Genomic DNA, 13,246 nt, shown 5'->3' with positions numbered 1-13,246 from the left:
TGTCCATTAGCAGTTTATGCAAAACAATGACTCAAAACCTATCTTTTGAACAATTATTTTTGCGTGTAAGTGGGCTCTAACAATTAAAGAGGACCACTAGAAAGAATGAGTGGGGCTGGCTGCATTGTTTTGCGCCTCCCCCCCCCCCCCCCCCCCCCCCCCCACACTCTACAACCCCCACCTCTTCCCCCACACTTCCCTCCCTTCCTTCAGATGGACTCGGGTCTGGCGCTCTTATTGTGTCAAGTGGGCAGTCTACCGCAGTCTCAATGGTTAATGTCAAACTGTCAAATCAAATCCAGCATCACCTTTTGCTGTAAGTAAGTGGTGGGGAGCGCCCACATGACAGTTTGAGAGCGCTGAGAGCTGGACCTAAGAAAGAAGAGCCCATCCATATGAAGGGATGTGAGTAGGGGGGGGGGAGATGATGGCATGGCTGCAGTGGCAGAGTTAGGCAGTCAGCACCACTGATTCTATCCAGTGATTGGTCCTCATCAAAAAAGCATAATGCAAAATAATGTAAAATGATTGTATTGAAGAAATCAAATCCCTGCAGTAGTAACTAGTAATTTTTACCTATTGTCACTTGGATGTTGTTTTTGTCTGCCTCCATACATTTTCTGTTTTTACACAATATTGTTTGCTTTGGATTTGGCTTTTCTCTGTACGTTCCATAAGTACGGTAAAGATCAGGATTCCCATTGTTAATAGCGGCGAGGATTTTTACACTCGCTTCTCCCCGCTTTTGTTTGCCAACTGTGAATGACTAGAATTACGCACTGTGTACTCGTATCTCTATCGATCTCTGTCGGTCTCTCTCGTTTGATTGCTGTCATTAAGCCTTCAATACCATCAATCTGCTCAGAAAGCTTAACCAAAACTTCATATCCATAGTGGATATTTTGAAATTATATTTATAAAAAGTGTTAAAAAAGACATCGGAGTAAACACCATTTTCCTTCATTCCGTTCAGGGAAGCTCTTCAAGTCTCTGGACCTCAGCCTGATTGTCGAGTTTATCCTCATGTTTTACAAAGACAAGCCTATCGACTGGCTGCTGGACCACATCCTGTGGGTGAAAGTATGCAATCCGGAGAAGGATGCGGTAAGTAATAGCAGATTGTCACGGCGGTCCTTGTGAGGAGCTTGTGCACCGTCTGCATCTCAAATTGGACCTGTCGCTTCCATATTAAAGATCGCCTAAGTCTGTGATATACGGTTTGCTGTTGACTACAAAAATATAAAGAGAGATGGAATTACATTAGCAGGATGCATTGTATTTTCATAATATCCCCATAATAATCAGGTCTGGGATTAAATGAAGCACTGAATTTGTGTTAAAATAACAAAAAAAAGTTGTACCTACCTCTCAAATCCATTTGATTCCCCACCAGTCTTGTGACCATCACATGACCACACCAGCCAATTAATGGCCATAATGGTGCTGGGAGGGAAAACTTTGTGTCTCCGCTGTGGCTCATGATTGGGACGGCACTTCTACACTTTAACGACATACGCATTAACAAAGAAAGAGCCATAAGTAGTAAGGAAAACAACTTGGGTGTTTTGGCAACGCCATGGGCAGCGCAGACTCCTACTATATGTGTTGTCACGTAGTGTCTAAATGTATGTGCTCATGGTTATTGCATGACTCTAACCAGTGAGCAGTTGTGCATCCGATATGCAATAAATGAAACATCATATGGACATTCTGGTAATATTTTGTAGAAATGGGGGAAGATTTACTCACAATGGTGTTTTATACGTTGGTCTTAATCAATCCTAAGTGTGGCAAAGTGAAGAATGACAAAATTGAGATGCATGCCTCTTAAGAAATTTGGTGCATCTCTGGCGAGTCCGTGAACCAAAGAGTGAAAATTTCACTATAACTTAATGGGATTTTGTCTGTTTAAAAAAATCAATACTCACCTATTCCTCCCCAGGCAGTCTACTTACCGCACCTTCTCACCGGTCCTCTCCTGGCTCCTGCAGTCCCCCGGGTCACCTAACCTCCAGCTGGCCGGATCCTTCTTCTTCTGGTGACGTTACATACATTTCCGGCATTCTTCTTCCTGCAGGTCAGTGTAAGCTACATCACTAGTAACGTAGCGTTCACTGACTAAATGCTATGCCGAGGCTGCGCATGCTCGTTGTCTCACCACGAGTGTTCCTATATAAATGCTGAAGGCAGTGCACATGCACAGTCTCTGCAATAGCCCTGCTAGGCAGTGATCACTACGTTACTATGACTTGGCTTACACTGACCTGCCGAAGAAGATAGCCACTGCATAACAGGAAGGAGAGGATCCGGCTGGCTTGCGGTGAGGTGACCCGGGGACTGCAGGAGCCAGGAGCATCTTCTACTCACTATTTTGGTCAGTAGAAGATGCGGTAAGTAGATTGATGGGGAGAAATAGGTAAGTATAGAATTTTTTTTTTTGCTTTTAATGGAAAAACCCCTTTAACTCCCATCGCTCTTTACAAAAGTGGTGAAGAACGCAGTGCAAGAAAAGAAAGTCATGGAATTTTGCGCAATTGTTCCGTGTGTCGCACAGAAAACTGGCATAAGCAACTAAATAAACCCTACCCAAAAAACTCATTCGCATGTGGCCCTTGGGGTCAATTAATACATTTTGGTTGGTGTTTGTGGTGTATTGCTAGACCCTTGCTTGCATCTAGTTAGCATTTAGGCACTCGGTCGCATACAGTCACCTGTAGTCCTGGCACTTGTCGACAAATGGGTGAGGCGCATAGCGAGGGCTATTAGTCGTGTCAGCGCAATGTCTTTGTGTGTTGACATTCTATCCCAACGGGTGATTCATGTTGCTGTGGAAACAGAAAGGTATTTTTGTATGTGCGAGTACAAAAAAGAACTTGAATTTTCTTTTCCTATCTCTGCTTTTTGCCAAGTATGCTGTCTTCCTTATAGGAAGTGCAAGGAGATGTAGAATGGGCATTAAATAATAGAAATATTACATGAAATAACCAGTTTATGAATCAATAAATGATCATTAAGTCCAATGCTCTGTCGCTGGTGTGCCGCCGTGAATCCTCCAAGATGTTACAGCTGAACTACATAAAACCTGATTGCATGGTAAATTTAAAGAGTAACGTAAGCCACTACGGGGCATCAATACATAGTAACGGGTGAGTAATACCGAGAGGTGTAATATACTGTCATTAACCCTCCTATGGCACCACGGGGTCCATTTGACCACAGCCTTGTTCATTGCAGTCCTGCGCGTTGAAGCTGGAACCACACCGGGTCTAATTGCAGAGTTTTCATAAGTCCAATCCACCTTAGCCCTGGCTCACCCGGCTGTAAGCGTAAAGCGCCGCAGGCTCCCACAGCGGTATACAGCTGTGACTCTGCATATGGCTGTAAAACTGTACTGCGCATAACTCCGTACTCAGGAGCGCCATCGTGCGCTGTACACCTTTTTTTATGGTTAATATTTCTGCGCCATCACATATAGCCACAGCCCATACACATGTATATAGACACGAATGGAGGACAATGGGCTCTATCTCGCAATTATACGCAGGAAAATAGAACATGTTGCGTTCTATTTTGTGCTTGCTGATGACGCAATTCTGACACACTAATGTGAGCAGAACTGCATAAAGCAATGTAATTGACTACCTACGAGTTACCGCGTATTACATGGGCATGCAGACCCCTCCTAATGCGCAATTCTAATTTGGTCGTGTTAGCCCCGCCTTATTCTGTCACAAAGTGAGGCTGGCTTCACACAAGCGTTCTATCGCAGCAATTTTGCCGCAATAAAAAAACTGGCATTTGATGCATGGGATTACAGTACATCAGTTCAGATGGGCGATTGTCTGGTACGTAAAAAACGGCTGACCGGAAAATATAGTGCATTCTGGTCCTATCTTTTTGGCTGCAATACGGCGGCCGGTCCCGCAGACGCTTATGGGAGCTGCCGAAACAGGGAGGTGGGAGGGAGTTGAGCAGAGGCTCTGCTAAACTCCCACCCCCATCACGCCCCCCCTTCTCTTGCTGGCAGGCGGAGAGGGGGCGGACGTTTAACATTCTAGCTCCCGCCCCATTCCGCCCCCACCCATTGCCGTGAGCCGGCAAGGGGCAGAGAGGGTGAGGGAAGGGGGTGGGAGTTTAGCAGAGCTAAACTCTCTCTTCTCCCCCTATGGTATACTGGCCTGTGGCGTATACTTGCCGCACCCTGAGCGTCTGAACAGGCATTTAAACAGGAGATGCAGACATGACTTGGTCATGGCTGCCTCTTGTTCATGCGATTCTCGACCGTGCTGTGGCCATGGCGCGGCTGACCGAACATCGCAGCGTCGGTGTGATGGAGCCCTGAGACATTCACTGTGGCGGGTGCATGCAGGACTTGGACTATTTCTGACTAGTCGGATGGTGGAGCATTACCTTTTGAAGGATTCTTTCTGGCTTCTGGTTTTCTGTATAACTTTTCCTCTGTTGACTGCGTCTGTTGGGCTGCAGCAGCCAATTCTTTCTAACACATGTAATAATTCACATACACGCTTGACTTATGCTAGTGAAGGATATGTATATCCTTCCATCATTCTCTAGTTCCACATGGTAACCCTGCACTGAAGTGACCGTGCCAAGAGACTGTTTGATTTTGTTTCTATAAGGTCTTCACATCTACAATGTAAGTCATATCGTATAAGGAGCCCATCTGGTAATTGCAGGTACATAAAATCCATAATCGTATAGAATAGTTCGCCGATATGACACACAGTAGTGAATAGGAGAGACGCAGAAGGCTTAGGGTCTTTTCACATCGTGTTTTTGTAATGTACACTGAATCCATCCTGGGTTTTTGAGAGAAAATGAGGGAGAGGATGCTTTCTTATGGAAATCCATTAGTAATTATATGAAAAAGTCGTCACGTTGTTAAAGAGGTTGTCTGAGTACATTTTTTATTTTCAAATGTATACTTAAAAACTTCCTAAACCCTGCAGTTTTCACATTCACCGCTAAGCCTAATAGTCTGAGACTTCTCTGTTCTATAGAGAGAACTTTTCAGCCATCCCATTATCATAGCAATGAAAGGTAACATCTATATATAGATAACACGGGATCCACCATTCACAATAGCTGATGCTCACAGGTCAGTTCCTCTCGCTCCCTTCACAGGCCACAGAGCATGCCCACAACACTGTCCCATAGAAGTCAATGGGTCAGCTCTTTTCTGTGTGAATGGCCCATGAGTTTTGCTGTTAAGTGTATCTCTAAATGTTGTTGACTGCAGTTCAGGCAAGATGGCCGACCCCATAGTCATGTACAGAGAATAGAAAACAAAATCTACAATTAGAAAATAAAAACAGATTAGAAAAATAGAAAATGTTACACTATCTGCTTTTAATTAGCAAAAGAAAATACAGGTGATTACATTCCCTTTAGTATCATATATAAGGGGAATCGCAGAATAGGGTAGGACATGCAACAATATTTGCCTAAAAAAGAAGCTACGCTGCTTCGAAATACATCGCATATCCTATCTCACTACCAGCAATCTTTATCCATGGAGTCCTTACGTACTTGTTACCTTAATTCTGACATTTAAATCCCCTGAATGGTGTTCTGGGGTCCCGTACGCCCCATTCTCTCCCCCACCCCGTGGTGAGATTGGGGGAGCCGTGTGGGTGTCATGGCAGCCAGGAGTCATGGCCATCCCCCCTTTTGCCCGATCGCAGTATGATGTAATGCTCTGGCATCACAGGTTGTTGTCCCCTCTGGGGACTAAGAAAATATAAAATAAGAACAATGAAGTTTTACTAAATATTTTTAAAAAAAGCAATGAATGTTTAAAAAAAACTAAGAAAAAACACTTTTGCCATATTTACAATAAAAGAATCTAAATAATAAAACAAAAATACACATTTGGTATCGCCAAAACTGAGCCCTTGCACAACTCTGTCGATTAGAAAATTTTGAAAAAGTTATTGCGCGCAGAAGATAGCGGCAGAAAATAATTTTAAAAAATGAAATGTCTTTGAAAAAGAAAAGTAGTACAGCAAAAAAAAAAAAAAACGTATAAGTTTGGTATCGTAGTAATCGTACTGACCCATAGAATAAAGTTATCATGTCACTTTTGTTGCAGTTTGTGCGCCGTAGAAACAAGACGCACTTTTACTCCACTTAGATTTTTTTTTTCAAGTTTTTTTTAAATGTTTTTCAGCACATTATATGGTACATTAGATAGTACCATTTGAAAAATACAACTCGTCCCGCAAAAAATAAACCCCCATACAGCTACTTGGATGGATAAATAAGGAGTTACAATTTTTTTTTTTTAAGGGGGCAGGAAAAAATGAAAATGGGGGGAAAGAAAGCCAGCATCATTAAGGGGTTAATAATCTCCTACTATTTTGTGTCTATAACAGCTTTGTAGATCTGTGTCTCCACGGCAACAGACTGCAAACTGTGTAGTCTGATCCCACATCTCTCTTGTATCTGCCCTCTACTGCTTTCTAACAAGTATGTGTGTTCGTGGAAGTAACAGGACATGTACATGTGGTTATGAGTCCAGGATCAGACTACACAAGGCTTATTTATAGTCTGTCGCCATGGAGACGTATATCTGCATCAGAGATGTAGTCACAATATGGAATAAAAATGTTAAATGAGTAACCTGCCAAGTTGCTTTATTTTTCACTTTGGAAGTTGCGTTGGTATGGCGCATTAACTTTTTAACCCTTTCCAATCCACTGTCTGACGTGTAAAGACATTCTGATTGAAGGCAGTACAGCTCCGATGTCAGAAGACATCCAGCAGGGTATTCTTACACTGGATTACTGGCTGCTCTGGGGCCTCTCCGGCATGTCACACACCGCTTTAGCCAGCAGATGGTGCCATTGTATAATGGCAGAAAGAGAGAGCCCCCTAGAAAACCCTGAATCCAAAATTAGATTGCAAAGGGTTAAAGGCTACTTGTGTCATTTTAGCTTCGGTACAAAGTAGAATAAAATGTCCTATTTTTTTTTAACATTTGCCTGTTTCTTTAGCTTTTTCCGTTGTCAATAACCTTATTATCTGGCTCTGCTTTGCCCTTACTAATGTCAATATAGCCTCCCGATAAAACTATTAATTGAGTAATGTCTGGCAGAAGGAGTTACGGGGGTAATGGAACAATATCTGGCAAGTGTCATTTTAGAAGGATGATGGGTTTTCAAGTGCAATGAGAATAGTGTAAAATGAAAGTCCCATCCAGCACGCTCCAGACCCCCGAGACTCTGGTGGTGAGTAAAGCTTGCTTCTTCCACGGCCCGCTGTTCTCTCTGACCACTCGGAACCACTCGCTGCACTGTGACAACTAATAGCCCATTGTGCGGGGTAAATGTCATGCTTCACTGGCTGACAGTAACAAAGGGCCATTTGTGGCACGCTGAAGTAATGTCATGGCAGCCGCTCGCCATCCACTAACTGTTTCCTGTGCGTTTTTTTATCTTCTGTTGCTGTTTTGCGAAGACGGAGTAAGTATAGGGATGATTGCAGAAGGTTGTGATCCCTTTTAGAGAGTCTTACAAACGGCAGCCTATAAAGCTTCATGATACATCAAACAGCGAGAAGCAGCTTCAATCTCCTGAGATTTAGAAGTGGCGGAGTTGAAAGAGTTGATTCACCATCCATGATTAGAACCGGTACATTTGCAGACATTTCTTCGTGGAGTGTTCTGTTAGTCTCCACTGATAATGCATACAACCATATGGACAAATGTTGTAGCCCATAATAAGGGTTTTCTAAAGTGTGCTACTGTACTTCCCAGGATTGGACTGATGACATAATTACACCCAGGGAAGTGGGGCCACGACACTCGGTCATTCCAGGTGAAATCCACAGCCCTTCTAGATGCCCTTTTTGGGCAATGCCCAGTTGTTTATTCTGCAGCTGTTACCATCTGACTGGCTAAACACTGACTTGTAAGCTGATTTGTGACCCATGTGTTGAGCATATATTTACTGTGTCTGTACAATACCTGGGAGAGCACCTAGACAGTGAGTGAGGAGACTTATAAGGCCTTTCATGCTCTTCTGGGTAATATGCACATAAGGGAGATGGAACAATACCTCTGCAGCGCCACCTATTGGAAGGCAGCTTTCTGCAAGTCAATGTTAGACTCTTTATACAAGTCTTGTAACAATGACTGGGAATTTAAAGCCAAACCAGAATCCATACACAGACAGCTGTTTCAGGGTGTTTGCCCCTTATCAATATGCAGTAGATTTCTGGCTTGGCTAGTGAGAGGCCTGTGATGCGGGTCAGGAACACTATCTTTTCTCCTTAGAGAGAAGAAACAATACCTGGCATGAAACCTGAGAATGTTGTCAAATGGCTACACAGGTGACCAATGCCATCTTGGTATTTTAAAATAGACCTGATAGGTCTTCTGACAAGCGGCACGGTGCTGCAAACCTTTACAGCCGCATCCCGCTGGTCGCATCACTGTTTCCATTTTTATTCTAGATCAGGCCTGCGCAGTAGATAAGGGCCAAAATTAAAATCTGCAAACCTTTTGGGGCCGCTGATGGGTTTTTAGTGGCTCACTTTGTAAGTAAGCTGCTAAAAATGTATCCATTCTATAGTTTAAAGATTGAATTATGATGAGATAATGATAAATTAAAGTGATGCTTTATGGCAGGGAAAGAGGGAAACAAAAATTTTGTTTGTCCGCTCCGTGTGAACCCAGCCTTTCTGCAGCAGATCAGCGGCGGAAAAGTCTGCCTCCAAACCTGCAGGATTTGGTGCGAATGTTATTGCAGATTTTTGTGTGGAATTCTCGCCCTCATTGAGAAGAGGTGAATTCCGCAAGCATAGATGGCGATACAATTGACATGCTGCTGAATTAAATTCTGCACCGCACATCAATTTCAACACCAGTTTCTCTCATCCACTTTACCGCTACTGTAAATGCCGCCGATTCTCCGTGCAGAGGGTCTGAATGGAAGATCTGCGACAAATACACTCCATTTGAACCCAACCCAATTAAGGATATGTTTACACGTAGTGGAAATGCTGGGAAATTTCCACAGTGGAAAATTCCACAGCAATTTCCGCATCCAAAACTGATTTCAGAAGATACAGTTTTCTCCTCACCTCACCTCCTGTTACTGATGGGGCCTGTCCAAAAATTACTGTCAAATGGGCAGTCTCCACTGCCTAGTGTCATTGGGTAACATGACGTTTGATTGACTTTTGGTTATTTTGATCACCGGCTTGTCAGGCTCTATAAGTAGAGGGACCCATTGTGTCTGAACGGTGGAGTTTTAAAGAAATTTTTTTAAAAAAAAAGCAATAGTCAGTAGGGCTGTAAGGGTATGCAATCCAGCTCGCTTGTCTGAGGAGCTCACAAGTCTTTTGTAGCGGGGTATATATGCTAATTTATTGCAAACATATAGGCTTAGCCACTAGAGATGAGCGAACGTACTCGTCCGAGCTTGATACTCGTTTGAGTATTAGCGTGTTCGAGATGCTCGTTACTCGAGGCGAGCACCACGCGATGTTCGGGTTACTTTCACTTTCATCTCTGAGACGTTAGCGCCCTTTTCTGGCCAATAGAAAGACAGGGAAGGCATTACAACTTCCCCCTGCGACGTTCAAGCCCTATACCACCCCCTGCAGTGAGTGGCTGGCGAGATCAGGTGTCACCCGAGTATATAAATCGGCCCCTCCCGCGGCTCGCCACAGATGCCTTCTGACAGAGATCAGAAAAAGTGCTGCTGATGCCGGAGCTGCTATAGGGAGAGCGTTAGGAGTGATTTTAGGCTTCAAGAACCCCAACGGTCCTTCTTAGGGCCACATCTGACCGTGTGCAGTACTGTGGAGGCTGCTTTTAGCAGTGTTGCATATTTTTTTTTTTTTGTATATCAGGCGTGCAGAGCATTGCGTCCGCAGTCTGCAGTCATTGTACAGAGTATAGGGCCAGTACTGGTGAGGCAGGGAAAGAGATATTCAGGCTATATAAGCAGTGGGCTTTTTCCAAAAAATTGGGGAAAAATACTATATTTGGGCTGCCTGTGACCGTCTTCAGTTTACTGCGTGTCTGCTGGGGGTAGTAGTCCTAATTAATACGCAGCTAAGCGTTACAGCAGGCTTGCGCAAAATTGTTTCCTGGATCTGCTGTCTCTGTTACATCAGCGCTGTCATCCCGCCAGAGGGAAAGAGTATACATAATATTATACGCTGCCTACAGTATCTGTCTGCTGTATCAGCTCAGCATTTAAAAAAAATAGAAGCAAAATACTTAAGGCCTACTACTGGCCTTTGGCCACTTGACTGCTTCTGCGCTGTGAATTCCACTAGCTCAGTCATATGCACCTACGTCTCACTACAGGCGTGCGCAAAATTGTTTCCTGGCTCTGCTGTGCGTTCCCTAAGGGAAGTCAGCCTCCAACCACAGGCCAATAAGCGGCACATTTAATTACAGCGTTCTGTTTCTGCACTACTGGTAATACAGCATGCTGAGGGGTAGGGGTAGGCCTAGAGGACGCGGGCGAGGACGCGGAGGCCCAAGTCAGGGTATGGGCACAGGCCGAGCTCCTGATCCAGGTGTATCGCAGCCGACTGCTGCGGGATTAGGAGAGAGGCACATTTCTGGCGTCCCCACATTCATCTCACAATTAATGGGTCCACGCGGTAGACCTTTATTAGAAAATGAGCAGTGTGAGCAGGTCCTGTCGTGGATGGCAGAAAGTGCATCCAGCAATCTATCGACCACCCAGAATTCTGCGTCGTCCACTGCTGCAACTCTGAATCCTCTGGCTGCTGCTCCTCCTTCCTCCCAGCCTCCTCACTCCATTACAATGACACATTCTGAGGAGCAGGCAGACTCCCAGGAACTGTTCTCGGGCCCCTGCCCAGAATGGGCAGAAATGGTTCCGAATCCTCTCCCACTGGAGGAGTTTGTCGTGACCGATGCCCAACCTTTGGAAAGTTCCCGGGGTCCGGGGGATGAGGCTGGGGACTTCCGGCAACTGTCTCAAGAGCTTTCAGTGGGTGAGGAGGACGATGACGATGAGACACAGTTGTCTATCACTCAGGTAGTAGTAATTGGAGTAAGTCCGAGGGAGGAGCACACAGAGGATTCGGAGGAAGAGCAGCAGGACGATGAGGTGACTGACCCCACCTGGTTTGCTACGCCTACTGAGGACAGGTCTTCAGAGGGGGAGGCAAGTGCAGCAGCAGGGCAGGTTGGAAGAGGCAGTGCGGTGGCCAGGGGTAGAGGCAGGGCCAGACCGAATAATCCACCAACTGTTTCCCAAAGCGCCCCCTCGCGCCATGCCACCCTGCAGAGGCCGAGGTGCTCAAAGGTCTGGCAGTTTTTCACTGAGAGTGCAGACGACCGACGAACAGTGGTGTGCAACCTTTGTCACGCCAAGATCAGCCGGGGAGCCACCACCACCAGCATGCGCAGACATATGATGGCCAAGCACCCCACAAGGTGGGACGAAGGCCGTTCACCGCCTCTGGTTTGCACCGCTGCCTCTCCCCCTGTGCCCCAACCTGCCACTGAGATCCAACCCCCCTCTCAGGACACAGGCACTACCGTCTCCTGGCCTGCACCCACACCCTCACCTCCGCTGTGCTCGGCCCCATCCACCAATGTCTCTCAGCGCACCGTCCAGCCATCGCTAGCGCAAGTGTTTGAGCGCAAGCGCAAGTACGCCGCCACGCACCCGCACGCTCAAACGTTAAACGTGCACATAGCCAAATTTATCAGCCTGGAGATGCTGCCGTATAGGGTTGTGGAAACGGAGGCTTTCAAAGGTATGATGGCGGCGGCGGCCCCGCGCTACTCAGTTCCCAGTCGCCACTACTTTTCCCGATGTGCCGTCCCAGCCCTGCACGACCACGTCTCCCGCAACATTGTACACGCCCTCACCAACGCGGTTACTGCCAAGGTCCACTTAACAACGGACACGTGGACAAGCACAGGCGGGCAGGGCCACTATATCTCCCTGACGGCACATTGGGTGAATTTAGTGGAGGCTAGGACAGAGTCAGAGCCTGGGACCGCTCACGTCCTACCCACCCCCAGAATTGCGGGCCCCAGCTCGGTGGTGGTATCTGCGGCGGTGTATGCTTCCTCCACTAAACCACCCTCCTCCTCCTCCTCCAACGCAACCTCTGTCTCGCAATCAAGATGTGTCAGCAGCAGCAGCACGACGCCAGCAGTCGGTGTCGCGCGTCGTGGCAGCACAGCGGTGGGCAAGCGTCAGCAGGCCGTGCTGAAACTACTCAGCTTAGGAGAGAAGAGGCACACGGCCCACGAACTGCTGCAGGGTCTGACAGAGCAGACCGACCACTGGCTTGCGCCGCTGAGCCTCCAACTGGGCATGGTCGTGTGTGACAAGGGCCGTAACCTGGTGGCGGCTCTGCAGCTCGGCAGCCTCACGCACGTGCCAGGCCTGGCCCACATCTTTAATTTGGTGGTTCAGCGCTTTCTGAAAAGCTACCCACGCTTGTCAGACCTGCTCGGAAAGGTGCGCCGGCTCTGCGCACATTTCCGCAAGTCCCACACGGACGCTGCCACCCTGCGCACCCTGCAACATCAGTTTAATCTGCCAGTGCACCGACTGCTGTGCGACGTGCCCACACGGTGGAACTCTACGCTCCACATGTTGGCCAGGCTCTATGAGCAGCGTAGAGCTATAGTGGAATACCAAGTCCAACATTGGCGGCGCAGTGGGAGTCAGCCTCCTCAATTCTTTACAGAAGAGTGGGCCTGGTTGGCAGACATCTGCCAGGTCCTTGGAAACTTTGAGGAGTCTACCCAGATGGTGAGCGTCGATGCTGCAATCATTAGCGTCACCATTCCTCTGCTATGCCTCTTGAGAAGTTTCCTGCAAAGCATAAAGGCAGACGCTTTGCGCTCGGAAACAGAGGCGGGGGAAGACAGTATGTCGCTGGATAGTAAGAGCACCCTCCTGTCTATATCTCAGCGCGTTGAGGAGGAGGAGGAGGAGCATGAGGAGGATGAGGAGGAGGGGGAAGAGACCGCTTGGTCCACTGCTGAGGGTACCCATGCTGCTTGCCTGTCATCCTTTCAGCGTGTATGGCCTGAGGAGGAGGAGGAGGAGGAGGATCCTGAAAGTGATCTTCCTAATGAGGACAGCCATGTGTTGTGTACAGGTACCCTGGCACACATGGCTGACTTCATGTTAGGATGCCTTTCTCGTGACCCTCGCGTTACACGCATTCTGGCCACTACGGATTACTGGGTGTACACACTGCTCGA

At 46.9% G+C, this 13,246-nt stretch overlaps 1 protein-coding gene across 1 annotated transcript in view; it reads left to right on the top strand.

The window, feature by feature from the left end:
- MGAT4B (alpha-1,3-mannosyl-glycoprotein 4-beta-N-acetylglucosaminyltransferase B) overlaps positions 1-13,246 on the top strand; it is a 345,980-nt gene that overhangs the window by 286,848 nt on the left and 45,886 nt on the right. Inside the window, exon 9 of the mRNA XM_066590582.1 lies at positions 974-1,104. Coding sequence (XP_066446679.1) covers positions 974-1,104 — 131 coding nt within the window. The remainder of the gene's footprint in view (positions 1-973; positions 1,105-13,246) is intronic.

The sequence above is a fragment of the Eleutherodactylus coqui genome, chromosome 2, assembly GCF_035609145.1.
Source record: "Eleutherodactylus coqui strain aEleCoq1 chromosome 2, aEleCoq1.hap1, whole genome shotgun sequence".
NCBI classification, from domain to species: Eukaryota; Metazoa; Chordata; class Amphibia; order Anura; family Eleutherodactylidae; genus Eleutherodactylus; species Eleutherodactylus coqui.
Note: the sequence above shows the minus strand (reverse complement) of the source record. Positions and strands in the feature narration are given on the sequence as shown.